General features: G+C 33.0%; 1 protein-coding gene and 1 long non-coding RNA gene across 2 annotated transcripts; one reads left to right on the top strand and one right to left on the bottom strand.

Moving 5' to 3' along the window:
• The first annotated feature begins 10,665 nt into the window (after window positions 1-10,665).
• LOC138912354 (putative nuclease HARBI1) lies at window positions 10,666-12,567 on the top strand. The gene is made up of 3 exons (XM_070213034.1): window positions 10,666-11,059; window positions 11,136-11,251; window positions 11,723-12,567. The coding sequence occupies exons 1-3, from the start codon at window positions 10,723-10,725 to the stop codon at window positions 12,536-12,538; spliced, it is 1,269 nt and encodes a 422-aa protein (XP_070069135.1). The 5' UTR covers window positions 10,666-10,722; the 3' UTR covers window positions 12,539-12,567.
• Window positions 11,115-12,663, bottom strand: LOC123002505 (uncharacterized). The gene is made up of 3 exons (XR_006412126.2): window positions 12,583-12,663; window positions 11,289-11,661; window positions 11,115-11,230 (listed from the first exon to the last, which is right to left on the bottom strand). It is a non-coding gene; the product is annotated as an uncharacterized lncRNA (long non-coding RNA).
• Window positions 12,664-17,084: the final 4,421 nt, after the last annotated feature.

Below are 17,084 nucleotides of genomic sequence, written 5' to 3'. Positions count from 1 at the left end.
GGACAACTATATCTTATAGCTCCCATAGGAAGGATCGGAAAAAAAACTTTAAAAAATTCTAGCTTCGGTGTTTTTTGAAATATTACCTTCTACTTTTGGGGATGTTATTTTTTTAATATTTCTGAATTTCGAATTAAATATTAAAAAAATCGGACTACTATATCATATAGCTGCCATAGGAACGATCGGAAAATTAATGGAAATGTAATAGGAAATAAATTCTAGCTTCTTTGGTTTTTATTGTATTATCTTCTACTCTAGGATATGACTCTTTTTAAATATTTCCGAATTTCAATTTTAATTTGATCAAAATCGGACGACTATATCATATAGCTGCCATAGGAACGATCGGAAAATTAATGAAAAATATTAGAAAATTGAACATTTTTGCGATTTGTTAATTAATAGGAATGATCTGCAAGGGTATATAAGCTTCGGCTGGACGAAGCTAGCTTCCTTTCTTGTTTTAATTAAGTTTAAGTTTACATATTAATAATCTATAAATTTATTCAAGTTTAGACTATCTGACACTTTCTGAAATTTTGCCCAATTGGTTTTCCTTAAAGTAAGGCAAAAAGATCAAGAGCAAAGAGTTTTTAACATTTTAAAAGTGTCAGCAGAGAAAATCTTTTTTTAGAAACTTACAATTGTATTTTTTTTGAGGACATGAAATTATTGTAAAATCAAGATCGGTTTGAAGAAGGAAAGACTTCTTTTCGTTATCATTGCTTTAATGAAATAAAACTTTGACTTAATTTCGAATAAAAACAAGAAAGGAAGCTAACTTCGGCCAGCCGAAGCTTATATACCCTTGCAGATTATTCCTATTAATTTACAAATCGCAAAAATGTTAAATTTCCTATTATTTTATATTAATTTTTCGATCGTTTCTATGGCAGCTATATGATATAGTAGTTCGATCTTTTTAAAATTAAAATCGAAATTCGGAAATATTTAAAAATAGTCATATCCCAGAGTAGAAGAGAATATAATAAAAATCAACAAAGATATAATTTGTTTTCCTATTAATTTCCATTTAATTTTTCGACCGTTCCTATGGCAGCTATATGATATAGTGATCCGATTTTTAAAATATTTAATTCGAAATTCAGAAATGTATAAAAAATAATATTCCCAAGAGTAAAAAGTAATACTTGAAAAAACACCGAAGCTAGAATTTTTTAAAGTTTTTTTTTCCGATCGTTCCTATGGGAGCTATAAGATATAGTTGTCCGATCCGGTCGGTTCCGACATATATACTACCTGCAATAGAAAGAAGACTTTTGGGAAAGTTTCATCCCGATAGCTCAAAAACTGAGAGACTAGTTTGCGTAGAAACAGACAGACGGACAGACGGACAGAGTACAGACGGACAGACGGACATGGCTAGATCGACTCGTCTTGTGATGCTGATCAAGAATATATATACTTTATGGGGTCGGAAACGTCTCCTTCACTGCGTTGCAAACTTCTGACTGAAATCATAATACCCTCTGCAAGGGTATAAAAACGTACGCTAAACTTACTTGCAACCATTCCATCAAACACTTTCGAAAACGGACTTTGTCAACCAACTGGTTTCTTTGAAATAAGAAGTCCAGGTCTTTTTCTTTTAACATGTTAAGTTCGTTAATGGTTATCCCTTCGGCTGTAAGAGTTGCGTCAAAAATAATAATTGATTTAATTGTTTAAATATAAAATTTGGATAAAACTATAAAGTCAGACTTAGTTACTAGAAATAATAGGGTCAAAATATTAAAAATAAATTATATGTACCAATGTATAAATCAATGTGCAAGGGATGCTCAACATATATGTTTTTCAAAGGGTGCTTAATGGGTTAAGAAAATTTTTGTGTCATTTAAACGGAATTGAAGTGCTCTTTCCAAAATGTTTATATTATAAGTTCAAAATATGAGAACAGTTAACATTCAAATTTGTGAAAATACTTTTGACTAGTATGTGTGTACATTAGGGTGGACTTTTTTAAGGTCAACTGAGCTCAGCATCTTGAATGGTAGGTTTCTGTGTCCAAAATATTTATGCGAAAACCGAAAAATTTTATATCATCGTTTAAGCGGTGCGCAATGGCCCTAAAGTTTCGCTAAAAATTAAGTGGTATTTACACCATTCCATTTCTTGTCAGATTTTAACATGTCAACTTTTTGGTTTCACTCGAATAAAAGAGTCAAGTACATACCAAAAAAAAACTTGGTAAAATCAACTGTAATAATTGTCAAACAGGCCCCAACCAGCAAAATTGTCAATTCTAATAAGTAAATAGTCATTTCACAACAACAAAATACACACAATTAGCAAATACACAAACCCAAAGCAAAAACAAAATACACGTTACTATTTTAATAGTTACGTAACTATCTTTTTTGGTCAATTTTACCAAGCAAATTTTTTTGTGTGTAGAAATTTATTTCATGAAAATTAACAGTTGGACGTAGCCTGGCCTGTAGAGCTTCTGTCTCCCGACAAAACGACCGAGTTCGATCCCCGACCCATCATTTTTTTTTTTGGGACTCACAATAAAATACACACAAAAAAAACTTGGTAAAATCAACTGTAATAATTGTCAAACAGGCCCCAACCAGCAAAATTGTCAATTCTACTAAGTAAATAGTCATTTCACAACAACAAAATACACACAATTAGCAAAGACACAAACCCAAAGCAAAAACAAATTACACGTAACTATTTTAATAGTTATGTAACTATCTTTGTTGGTCAATTTTACCAAGCAAATTTTTTTGTGTGTAGAGATTCTATTTTACAATTTTGAAGATTAACTATTACTTTTGCGTTCGCCAATAAAAATTTTCGTCAAAGAAATGCTGGCTTATGATACAACGATATTGACTATTATTTTTCAGGGACCGTAAGAGTTTTAAGTTAAAAGCTAAAAGTCATTGATTATTCGTTATTATTGTTATTTTTAAGTTGTAATTGTCTCCCAACGATTTGAATTTTATCACCGACTTCATCCCTTTTTAAATTGCTCGGGAAAGTGATTAATGCCCTCTGCTCATTATGGACGCGTCGCGTTTGCATCCATTTACCGTTTAACGCGCCCAAATCCCATAAAAAACTTGTATGCGAGGGGCGAGGAGGGGAGGGTGGAAAATTGTCGCGTTACAGGGTTGGCAAGTGAAATTTGTGGTATTTTTAATCAGTATTAACCAGGCATGAACATGGACTTATTTTGTATGAAATTTCTAAGGCCATGCTCTCACCCCTTCATATATAGCCTTTTTGTATCCTTAATCCATTAAAGAAAGAAAAAGTAAAAAATAATTAGTTTTAGGCGGTGCGCAACGGCTTTAAAGTTTATTACGCTAATTTCAGATTCATCTAGATGCCGTAGACTTAATTTTATACTTTTACAGTATTTTAAAAAGTATCTTAATCACTTTCCCGAGCTTTTTAACAAGGGATGAAGTCGTTGATAAAATTCGAGTCCCTGGGAGACAATTACAACTTAAAAATAACAATAATAACGAATAATCAAGGACTTTTAGAGTACAACTTATAAATATTACGGTCTCTGAAAAATAAGAGTCAATATCGTTGTATCCTAAGCCAGCATTTCTTTGACGAAAATTTTTATTGGCGAACGCAAAAGTGATAGTTAATCTTTAAAATTGTAAAAAATTGAATCTCTATTTCACTTTGAGTCACAAAAAAAAAAATGGTGAGTCGGGGATCGAACTCGGTCCTTTTTGTTCGGAGACAGGAGCTCTACTGGCTACACTCAAAAAATTATTTTTTCTTAAATATAGAAAAAAAAAATTTTTCTGTGCTTCAAAAAAATATTCTAAAAAGAGGAAAAATTTTCTAATCTTCAGAAAAATTTTCTAATCTTCAAAAAAATTCTGAATTGAACGAGTTTTTTTAGAAAATATTTTCTGAAATACAGAAAAATCAATTTTTTTCTAAATTATAAGGTTTATTTTTCTAATCATCCTTTCTTTTTTTGAGGGTTAAAATCGCCATTGATTTTAGAAAAAAAAGACTGAACTTTTCTAAAACTAAAAAAAAATTGCCATTAAAATTATAAATATTTCTACATAATATAAATATTGTTTTTCTAATAACAGAAAAATTTGTTGAAGATAATTCTAACATTTTGAAAAAAATGTGTGATATTAAGAAATATTTTTCTAGAAAATAAAAAATTTAACCGTATTTGATCGATTTCCTTTCTTATAGACTTTTTAGAAAAGTTTTTTATCCTAAGAAAAAATCGCTATTAATCGAAGAAAATTTCCGGGATTGGTAGCCTAGGGGTCTAACGCGTGCGTGCATGCATATGTTATTCAAGCTTGCGGCTGCAAGAGTGAGTTCAAACCCACGTCGAGACGAAAAACTCGTGGTGTCTTTTTGTTTTTTTTTTAACACTAATAGTTACATATTAATAAAAAAAATGTATTGCATTTTGTTTAAGTTTTTCAAATTTGAAACATTCAATTACTGTTACTATTGAACCATAATAAATAATAAATATATATATATTAATATTAATCAATAAATATTTAAAAGTAAAATTAAATGATAAACTAAAAGGAATAACCAGAAGAAAGCCAGATCAATTTGAGTAAAAATAGGAGAACAAAATGTGAATAGACTTTGTACAGCGCCTCACGTGATGCTTCCGTGACGTAGCTAGTAGAGTGCTTGACTGCAAACTGTGAGGCGCGAGCGGTTAGCGGCTCGAATCCCGCGTGCGGCGACCAAGATGTTTTTCTCAAAATAGTAAGTTATTGGGTTTTTATATTTATAATTTGTAATTTGTACACTCATTTCAGTTCCAATTTGAAACCACCCATGTATGTGCTCAATTAAAGGAAATTAAAATAAGGTGACAAACAAGAACGAAAAAAAAAACAACACAAAGGCCGTGGCGTCACAGAAACAACCGGGTATAATTCCGAAGCCCGAAAATAGATTTTTGTATTTTCTGAATTTGAGAAATTTTTTTTTTTTTATTTAAAAAATATTTGTCTATATTTAAAAAAAACCGTATTTCTATTTTTTAGAAAACCTTTATTTCTAAATTCTAAGAAATAATTTTTTACTTTCTAGCAAAATATTTCTAAATTGCAGTCTATTTTTTTTTGATTTTTAGAAAAAACGTCTTTGATTTTAAAAACCTACTTTCTTTAATATAGACAAAATCGCCAGTAAAGCAAATTCATAGGCGATTTTCTAAAACCAAGGGCGATTTCAGTCGATTTTTTTTTGGGTGTAGGCTACGTCCAACTGTTAATATTCATGAAATACATTTCTACTTGACTCTTTTATTCGAGCGAAACCAAAAAGTTGACATGTTAAAATCTGACAAGAAATGGAATGGGGTAAATTCCTAGTTTTTCACTTAATTTTTAGCGAAACTTTAGGGCCATTGCGCACCGCCTAAAGGATGAAATATAATTTTTCTGTTTTCGCATAAATTTATTGGACACAGAAACCTACCATTTAAGATGCTGAGCTCAGTTGACCTTAAAAAAGTCCACCCTAATGAACATTTTTCTGGACCCGAAACTGATAAGAGGCTGATAAGAAGCGGGAAATATTAAAACCATTTATTGTCGATATATACATGAACTTTATTTCGTATCTGGCAATAGTTCAGTATTCCGAGGATGATCCAAGCGCATAAAGGGCAGTAGAAGTTCGTTTATACAATGGAATGGCACGGCTAGAAAGGATCGGAAGCGAAATATTGGTAGTTGCCCGCTTCATGATCTTGACGTTTGCTTCGCGTGCGCCATTCGTCTATTAAGGCGATCTCCTGGTCGCACTTGAGCAAAATCTGCTTTGACCATAGATGGCCATTCCATATTCAAATGACACACGTTGACAGGCGACTGCTGGAAAAGGGCCATCTCCCTCCTTCTTGCGCACGATGTCCTTGTAGGCGTTTCAGCCCCGTCTCAGATTCTGTTCAGTGACGTGCCGCTGCAAAAGCTTCAGCTACTGCTGTCGCGGGTCGTGTCAAAGAATTATTTAAATGACTGTTCGGATCTATGTATATATATGAACGCCTTCTGCTGCAGATCCTTTTGCTTTCTGCCGTAATAAATGCTCAAGTAGCATAACGTGGGATGTTGTTATTGCTTTCATCATTGCAGCAATGTTTTTACGCTGTTCAAAAGCTGTTCTGCGATTACAATTACCAATAACAAATTATTTAAATCCATTGTTTACTTCAGCTCGCAAATGACAATATCAAAACAGCTGTTTTCAGACGCGTTTGCCAATGGAAACACCTCACGTCCGCCTATCGCGTTGCCAATCGAAAATACACAAAAATACCGAAAAAACCGCATAGTGGAAAAATGCCTTAAGATACTTTTTAAAATACTGTCAAAGTATAAAATCAAGTCTACGGCATCTAGATGAATCTGAAGAATGCGTAATAAACTTTAAAGCCGTTGCGCACCGACTAAAACTAATTATTTTTTACTTTTTCTTTATTTTATGGATTAAGGATACAAAAAAGCCATATATGAAGGCGTGAGAGCATGGCCTTAGAAATTTCATACAAAATAAGTCCACCCTAGTGTACATACATATGTACAATGTACATACAAAAACCACTTTAGAATGCTAACCAAAAATATTTGCGCTGGCCTTATATACAACCCTAGTCAAAAGTATTTTCACAAATTTGAATGTTAACTGTACTCATATTTTGAACTTATAATATAAACATTTTGGCACCTATGCAAAGAGCACTTCAATTCCGTTTGAATGACACAAAAATTTTCTTAACCCATTAAGCACCCTGTGAAAAGTGGGCAAATTAGACCATTTTTTTCGAAAGTCAAATTTTCAAATTTTTTTCTGGGGCTTAAAACAAAAATGTTTTGATGCAAAGTTGTTCCCCAATAAAAAAAATAATAACTACAAAAAAAAATTTCAAAATATTTTTCCTTGTATTTTTTATGATTTTTTGAAAATAGCTATTTTTGCCGCTTTTTCTTCCTTTTCATACAAAATTTTACTGAGAGGTCTCCATTCAAAAAATCATAAAAAATACAAGGAAAAATATTTTGAAAAATTTTTTTTTGCAGTTATTATTAATTTTGATTGGGAAACAACTTTGCATAAAAACATTTTTGTTTTTGATTTGTTGAAAATTTGAATTTCGCAAAATTTGCTCACTTTTCAAAGGGGTCTTAATGGGTTAAGAAAATTTTTGTGTCATTTAAACGGAATTGAAGTGCTCTTTCTATAGGTGCCAAAAGTTTATATTATAAGTTCAAAATATAAGTACAGTTAACATTAACATTTGTGAAAATACTCTTGACCACCCCGTATGTATGTACAACCCTAGTCAAAATTATTTTCACAACACACAATTATTTGCACATCCCAACTTCTTTTAGTTGTTATTCTTGTTGTTGTTGAACAATATCCCTGAAATAAATGTTACGCGTTGCTCGATCTATGCTGAAGCGACACAAAAAGAAATGCGAGAGATAGCGGTTCATAGGACAAAGCTAAAAGCAGATGAAAAAAAGCTTATCAGTTGTCAGAAGTATTTGCACACGTTTTCGGTGCGTCAAAATTATTTTCACAATGCACTTTCGACATTAGTATTTGGTTTGCAGTGACAAGTGGCGGTTCGTTTGCTCTAATAAATTAAATTCAGTGAAAATTAAATTAAAATAATCATTTATCTTTTACAGTTATCTAAACAAAATGCCTAAAACAAGGGAGTTAGCCCTTGAGCTCCGGGCTCAAATTGTTACTAAGTTTAGAGCCGGTATTTCAGCAGCTGAAATCGCTGAATTGTATAAAATTTCGCGCAGAAATGTCTATTACTTAGTAAAAAAGTTCAAAATAGCTGGCACTTTAAAAAATGAGAAAAGATCAGGCCGAAAACCTATGTTGGACCAAAGACAATGCAGGCACTTACTACACACAAAAAAATTTGATTGGTAAAATTGACCGACAAAGATAGTTACGTAACTATTAAAATTGTTACGTGTATTTTGTTTTTGCTTTGTGTTTGTGTCTTTGATAATTGTGTGTATTTTGTTGTTGTGAAATGACTATTTACTTAGTAGAATTGACAATTTTGCTGGTTGGGGCCTGTTTGACAATTATTACAGTTGATTTTACCAAGTTTTTTTTTTGTGTGTAAATATCATCGAAAACGTTTGGGCTTTTATAAAAAATCAAAGAACCATTGATAAAAATATAAAACGCGACGGAGTCATCGCTGAAATTGACGAAATTTGGTCCAAATTGACCCTTGAATTTGCCCAAACTTTGGTAAGGTCAATACCTAAAAGACTACAAGCTGTCATTGATGCCAAAGGTGGTGTAACTAAATATTAATAATGTATTTTGATAATATTAAGAAAATGTTTTGTTAAAATTAGATATTAAGCTGAAATAAATCAAACTAATTTTTGTGAAAATAATTTTGACGCACCGAAAACGTGTGCAAATACTTCTGACAACTGATAAGCTTTTTTTCATCTGCTTTTAGCTTTTTCCTATGAACCGCTATCTCTCGCATTTCTTTTTGTGTCGCTTCAGCATAGATCGAGCAACGCGTAACATTTATTTCAGGGATATTGTTCAACAACAAAAAGAATAACAACTAAAAGAAGTTGGGATGTGCAAATAATTGTGTGTTGTGAAAATAATTTTGACTAGGGTTGTACTTACATATCTGCATTTATTGGGGGTTTATAGTTAACAATGAAACTGCTAACTTCTATTAACATAACTATTTACTTAAATAAATATAACTTAAATAAGAGTTTAACAAAGCAAGATTATTAGTACAGAGTACTCGAAGACTCAAGAAAGGAATAAATTTTAGAAGATAAACCTTCTATCTAGTTTTCCAATGATATTTCAGTATACAATAAATTATAATTTGAACAAAGAACCCTAAAGGGCTCATGAATTTCAAAGTTTGATCTACAAATTGGCAGGTGAATTGGGCGAAATGTTCGAGTGAATCTCAAAGGGACAGCGATGTCAATGTAGCTTAGGAGACGCGGGGAGTTAACCTGACCTAAAAGCAGTTTATGAAAAAAAATTACTCCACCGCACATTCTGCGATGTTTTAGAGATTGTAAATCAATTAATTATACCCGTTACTCGTAGAGTAAAAGGGTATATTGTATTCGTGCAAAAGTATGTAACAGGGAGAAGGAAGCGTTTCCGACCCCATAAAGTATATATATTCTTGATCAGGATCACTAGCCGAGTCGATCTAGCCATGTCCGTCTGTCCGTCTGTCCGTCTGTCCGTCTGTCTGTCCGTCTGTCTGTCTGTATGAACGCTGAGATCTCGGAAACTATAAAAGCTAGAAGATTGGCATTTTGCATGCAGATTTTAGGAGTTCCTACGCAGCACAAGTTTGTTTCAAAATGGTGCCACGCCCCCTCTAACGCCCACAATCGCTTATATACGATTTTAAAAACTTTAATATTTTGGAAAAGTAAAAATGCAGTTTTATTGTGTTTATCAATACCTATCGAAATGTAGAAGAAATTTTTCAAATCGGACCATTCGTTAAAAAGTTATGCGTGATCAAAGTTTTCAATCTATATCTCCATCTCCCTCGCACTCCCTTTACCTGAGTAACGGGTATCTGATAGTCGGGGCACCCGACTATAACGTTCTCTCTTGTTTTAATGTCGATTCATAGGGTGGCAAGTGTCTAGTCGGATTCCTAGTATAGCTGCCGCAAAGCGAATAATAGAAACTGCTTTTGAACTGACTCAATTAATTTTTGTTGTTCATTATATTGAGGGCTCCATACAATAGAGCAATATTCCAAAATAGGGCGAACCATGGAAACATACAAAGTTGTTGTTGTGTATGGGTCGTCGAACTCCTTGGACCAACGTTTTATGAAGGCTAAAACCCCTATAGCTTTACTAATAGTAACAGAGATGTGACTTTTAAAACATAATTTGCTGTCGAATAAAACACCTAGATCATTTACTTTGGAAATACGTTCCAAAATACAATTCCCGAGATAGTAAGGTTGAATATGAGCTGAAGTTCGATAAAAGGATGATGTTTAACAACTTTTTTTGCTGTAGTTTCTTACCTTCGAATATGGTGATCATGTGTTGACACCCAAATTTATCCAAGAGAAGCTCGAGTTCGTTCCCGCAATTCTCTTTCTCACTCATTTTTTGATCAAACTACACTTCTGGCAGGTAACAACGGGATCAGCACTGCTTGTTTTTTTGGTTGAACACTCGAGTATTGTAGAAGGTATTGTCCACGAAGGTTCTTAAATCGTATTAATGATATTACTGTCCAAGAAGTTTTTAAGCTAAGTACACACGATGCAAACAATTTGCAGCAAGTGGAAAATAATTTTCAGCAAAAGTTTGCACAAATGTTTACACCTATGCAAATATTGCAAGAAAATTTATTGCTTCAATAAATTTTTCTTTTGCATGCAAACTTTTGCATTGCTATTTCGTGCAATATATTGCGTTAGTGTCTACACGTATTTTCAATTTTTGTTTGCAGTGCTTGCGAGTGACACTCATTTGCAAGTTCCGTTGTTTTGTATTTTCTGTGTTATTTCTATTTCGTTCTGTATTTTTTCGTTAACGTCTACACGTTTCTATTTCGTTATTTCTATTTCGTTCATTAACACACAGACTCATTTGCAAGTTCAGTTGTTTTGTGAATGTCAAGGAATAACGGCGTGTTTTTATTATGTCGGCAAAAAAATCGAGAGTTGCTGCTATAGCTATAATAGCAACTTTAATTAAACGTAAAAAAGTGAGAAGATTAGAATCTGCAAAAAAAAGAAAGTGTTGGGTGAAAGAGTGGATTTCCGAAAGAGATGAAAAAGGGCTGCATCAGAACCTTTTAAAAGAGCTACAAAATGGCGATGAAGCAACATATTACAATTTTTTTCGCATGACAGTCAGTGATTTTAATTTTTTATTAGAAAAAGTAAAAATCTACATAACTAAACAAGACACTGCAATGCGTCCTGCGATTCCACCAAATGAGCGATTAGCCCTGACATTGCGTTTCTTAGCCACGGGTATGTAATAAATATTGTTAACATTTTTATGAACTTTTAATTATTATGGTTATTTATGTAATTCAATTTTTTACAGGTGATTCATATCATTCTCTCATGTTTCTTTTTCGCTTTCCTGTGAGTACGGTTGCAAGCATTGTGCCGGAGACTTGTCGAGCTCTATATAAATGCCTGAAAAGGGAATATCTTAAAGTAAGTATGTAAATAATAGTTGCATTTAATTTTTTACCATCTGAAAAGCCAAGAACTGGCGAATTGTTAGACGAGTACACGGTATTAGGTGTGGGACAAGTAAAAGTGCCTTCGCTATCAATTTCCGATATTTCCAAAATAGCTCTTTGAATTTTTCTGCGAAGCAGAAGTCTATTTTGGTGTGATTTCAACAATCTGAGCTCAGATGCAACGAAATCACCGAACACCTGATGGTCATCCGCTGGCTTATCAAGTAAAGCACATGCCTTTTTAATAAGCAGATCTTCGTCTTTAAATTCTATCTCGTCACGTTTTCTTTTTTTTGCCTTCGATGTACTTGGTACGTCATCTGTTGTTATTGACGAACATGGTGCCTCTTCTATTGTGTTACCGGGGCTTTCAGTTAGAGACTAAATATATGTGAAATGAAAATGTAAACAAAATATTAATTATTTATTTGAATTTTTTTAGGTTCCCAATTCTACAAGCGAGTGGCTTAAAATTGCATCCGATTTTGAAAGTATTTGGAACTTTCCTCATTGTATCGGTGCATTAGACGGAAAACACGTAGTTATGAAAGCTCCGTCTAACAGTGGTAGTACCTACTTCAACTATAAGGGCACGCACAGCGTTGTGCTAATGGTGTTAGCAGATGCAAACTATAAAATAATATACTTCGATGTAGGAGGCAAAGGAAGAATTTCTGATGGTGGAATTTTTAACGCATGTAGCCTATCATATGCGTTACAAAATGAACAGCTCAATGTTCCTGAGGAGCAGCCACTTTCAGGTCGAGATCTAAAGGTGCCATATGTACTTGTAGCGGATGATGCTTTCGCATTGAAAAAATACATAATGAAACCATATCCATTTAGAAATCAACCAGCTCCAAATCGTGTTTTTAACTACCGTCTTTCCAGAGCAAGAAGAGTGGTAGAAAATGTTTTTGGCATAATGGCAAATAGATTTCGGGTTTTAAGAAAGCCATTGGAACTTGGGCCAGAAAAGACTATAGATGTTGTCTCTGCAATTTGCGCATTACATAACTGGTTGATGGCCAAGAAAGAGTCAAAACAAAAATATGCTCCAAATGGAACATTCGACAAAGAAGTTGATGGAGAAGTGGTACCAGGTACTTGGCGTAACGATCTGACGTTAGAAGGAAACTGCATACCAATTCAAAGAAGTACGCAAAACTCCACTGAAGCAAAAGATATCCGTGAAGAATTTAAAAATTTTTTTGTTTCGCCTGATGGTGAAGTGTCATGGCAATATAATCAAATATAAAATAAGTAATTACTACCAAATGTTTAATAAATTGTACTACTTACCAAATTTTGAATTTTATAATTATTTCCGTCGTCATTTTTAATAAATTTAAGCGCATCGTAAAACTCCCATTTGCTGGTATACACTCATAAAAATTAATTTCTAAATTTTGGAAATCTCGCCATTGAATCGGCCTACCTTTGAAAATAGAAAAAAAATTTCTTGTTATTAGAAAATTTGCCTTTGAATACAGAAATCCTTTCTTGATGGAAAAAATTCAAGAAAGAATTTTTCTTAAAAATAGAAAAATGAAAATCTCATATGTTTGTTTTGCCGTCGCAGCCAAAACATTTTTGTACGTATTTAAGGACAAAATCACCTTTGAATATATGAATGAAATGACCCTAGAATATAGAAAAGTAGCCATTGACTTCCTTCGGCTGCCGAATGTTAACGACAAGAAAAACGAAGTGGGACGAAGGGCCTACTCGGCCCGACTACTACCCGGCTACCGACTTCTCTGATCCCCCGAGCGTCAGTTCTGATAAAAATTCGTGAGTGATGGACGTGATTTTCAAGCGGATAAGAGGGGAAGCCTTTTTCCAAATATTCAAAGGTATGTAAATATGTATATAATTTTTTGTATAGCGGGCGTACAATTGTATGTATGTAATTAAAGGATAAATTTCAAATCTCTTTACCAAGCGTATACCGATTTAGGTGAATTGTTTTTTAGCTAAGAGCTACGTACATACATACATTTGTATATAAATTTGTGGGTGTAGAGTTCTATAATAACTTTATCTTATTACTCGCATTTTATTTATTTTTCAGAGTGAAAATACCTGCAGTTGCATCAACCAAATAATTTGTTTGGCGAAGCTGTAATTTTGTTTTAAAACCTTCTAAGGTAAGCAGAATATGTTGTATTTGTTTGACATACTTATGTATGCATGTAAATATCTATGCATGTACGCGGCTCACCCGATCTGAAACCCGATTTTCAACCCTTTCATATTCTGCTGCTTTCTCTCTTGTTCGATTGACCTACGCGTCGCGATGTTCTCTCTTCTCCTTCTTAAAATTGACATGATCTGCCCTGCTTACATTCGGTCTCCCTTCGCGCAAAGGACTGTATGTAAATATATGTATGTATGTACGTGTCTCTCCCGTGTCTCTGTCTCTATGAAATTCGATTTTCAACCCTTCATTTTCTACCTGTCTTGCTCCTCTCTCTCGGTCGTCTGACCAACGTGTTTGTATTTTGGCTATTATTAACATTACATTATTTCAAAAAAGTTGTTTATCTAAAAACAAATCATTGATATCCCAATAACTCTTTTTTTCTAGATGAGGAAAGGCGAAGAAAATGGATCACCTTAGGTCATATGAAGTTCAACAGACCTTGGGTAATAATAATGTTTTCTTGAGTCAAAAATGTGTTATTAAAAATTTTTTAAATGTTAAGTGTTAAATTTTTTAAATGTAAATAAATATAATATGCAAAAGAAAAAACCAATTTACATTTTATTTTTAGGGTTTCAGTATTAATATAAAACTTCCTTTCAAGAAATATTATTTCTTAAATCAAGAAATAAAATTTCTTAAATCAAGAAATAAAATTTCTTGAAAGGAAATTTGAACAAGAAAGAATTTTTCTTGTTTAAAAGGTGCCTTTCTAAAAAACCCTTTCTTGAAACAAGAAATTTAATTTCTTAAAACAAGAAACAAACCACCTTTGAAACAAGAATCGCCTTTCTTGTTTTAAGAAATATTTTTTCTTGTTTTAACGGTGGCTTTCTAAAAAACCCTTTCTTGTTTTAAGAAATTTAATTTCTTGAAACAAGAAATATTTTTTCTTGTTTTAATGGTGCCTTTCAAAAAAAACATTTCTTGAAACAAAGGTAAGGTCGCCTTTTTTTATTTCATCATCACTTTTTTCTAATTTTTCAGCAATTTCGTGATAAGCATTTTGCTTCTTTTGCTTATTTTTATAGTCTGGTGACGAGAAATCCCATAAAACAGAGTAATTCTCGTACAATTCAATTAATTTTATTGTTTTCTCGCGATCCCACATGTTGCCTTGCTTGCTGCAATATTGCGACTACTAGCAAACAGCACATGCAAACAAGCAAGCAACTGACGCAACCAAGATAACTGTAAAATAAAGTATACAGACGACAAGCAAAAAATATGGCAGCAAACTAAATTTGCAAGTTTTTTGTTTGCAGCAAAATGGTTGCACTAGTGTTTATACGTGCAAATTTGATTGCAGCAATCAACTTGCTGCAAATTGTTTGCATCGTGTGTACTTAGCTTTAGTATTCAAACTGCACTTTTGCACGCAATGACAATAAGAAAAAAAGTATGGCTGCAATAGTGCCGGCATTCGTTCGATTGCACCGATAGGTATATCGATTAGGCGACTACCGATATTATATTAGAACAAACTACTTTAATATATATTTTAAACATTAAAAAATATGTTTTTTCGTATGGAAATCGTGTAATACGAAGTCTGTTACATGTATTATATAGTTTTTTTGTATTTAACTCACGATATAATAATATTGAAATGTGGCGCCAGTATCGAAATTTTTAATGTAGACGTCGATATTATTGAAAAAATAGTTAAAGTCCTCTATACAATAATTGAGGCAAGATAATACATGTAAAAAATAAATAATTATGTTACGATTTTAATTGCAATGCTACAATTTTCCGGGCAAAAAAAAAAAAAAAAATATTACATGAAAAAGTAAAAAATCGTTGTGTTACGATTTTAATTGTAGTGTCACTATTCAATGCCTCAAAAAATAAAACAACAAAATACACGCGAACAAATAAAATAGTTTTGCTACGATATTAATTGATACGTTACTATTAATTTGCCAAATGAATAAAACAACACAATACATGAAAATTTTGTAAATAGCTTTTTAACTATTTTAATTGTTAAATACTATTCAATGACCAAAAAAATAAAACAACAAAATACATGAAAAATTCAGAAAACAGTGAACTACTATTTTTCTATGTTGATTTTACATAGTTTTTTTTGTGTGTATATTGTATTCGTGCAAAAGTATGTAACAGCTAGAAGGAAGCGTTTCCGACCCCATAAAGTATATATATTCTTGATCAGGGTCACTAGCCGAGTCATGTCCTCCTGTCCGCCTGTCTGTCTGTCTGTCTGTCTGTCCGTATGAACGCTGAGATCTCGGAAACTAAAAAAGCTAGAAGGTTGAGATTTTACACAGATATTCTTGGGCTTCCTACGCAGCGCAAGTTTATTTCAGACGAGCGCCACGCCCCCTCTAACGCCCACAATCGCCCCCTTACGATTTTAATTTTTCAATCAAAAAAATGTTACACACAAAAAAAAAACTTGGTAACATCAGCTGTAATAATTGTCAAACAGGCCCCAACCAGCAAAATTGTCAATTCTTCTTAGTAAATAGTCATTTCACAACAACAAAATACACACATTTAGCAAAGACACAAACCCAAAGCAAAAACAAAATACACGTAACTATTTTAATAGTTACGTAACTATCTTTGTTGGTCAATTTTACTCCCTTTAGCCGAGTGACGGGTATTAGATAGTCGGGACACGAACCCGACTATAGCGTTCTCTCTTGTTAAATTTAAAATTAAGTATTTTTTAAGAAATTTTAAATTAAAAAATTCAGTACGACAAAAAAATAATTATCCTCATGTTGCTTCATCAATTCTTCACGAATTGGTAAAATAAAATGTTTGTATTTGCAAGACCTACTAGTTAAGACAACGATTTTAGTTTAGCAACTTTGCATCAAGCAACAACAGCGCAACGTGAATAAGAACTTTGCATCAAGCAATAACAGCGCAACGTTAATTAAAAAAAGTTACGACAAAAAACTTTTTATAACACAGGGCTTCAAAACTACTACTATTTTGACCGCAGCTGTATGCTTTTATGGTTTTTGACTCTGTTTTCTAGAATTTATTTCTCCCTTTAAAAAATCCAAAAATTATTCTAAGTATGGGCTTTGAAAGATAAAGAGTGTATCTTTTAAAAAACTTTAACATCAAAACAAAACATGAATCCGTTTGCCTCTGAGACCTCCGGAAAGTTGGACAATTTCAGCATTTTTCGAAATTTGAGGTCCTTGTGCTAAGAATCCTTGCGTCGGGAAACTTTTTGGAAAACGCAGATTAACTTAAGAATTCGGAACGAATTCAAAAATATAGCATTTATCGAGGTAAATTTTAGATGTTGCATAGTGTAATTATTCCGTAAAAAATATTTCATTCTTTGATCCGCCAAACTGGTTGGCCCTTTAAAATCTGGTCCTCCTGTGAACACATTTCGTGTAGTCACTATATTCGAACGGCACAATTCATATTGTCGGCACCTAAACACAGACTACAAGGACGGCAAGTGGTGATGAAGGGGCGTTGCGCTGGGTGACCTAGCAGTCTTGAAAACACACACACACAGATGAATGATGCGCGTTCGGCTGTTTGTTTGTGTTGTGGACGCGCACATGCATATGAAAACCGCTTTCGTTTCCGGTGCAAG

This window comes from Drosophila takahashii, chromosome 2R (genome assembly GCF_030179915.1).
Source record: "Drosophila takahashii strain IR98-3 E-12201 chromosome 2R, DtakHiC1v2, whole genome shotgun sequence".
Lineage (NCBI taxonomy): Eukaryota > Metazoa > Arthropoda > Insecta > Diptera > Drosophilidae > Drosophila > Drosophila takahashii.
The sequence above is the reverse complement of the archived record's forward strand: the minus strand, read 5'-3'. Positions and strand labels throughout refer to the sequence as shown.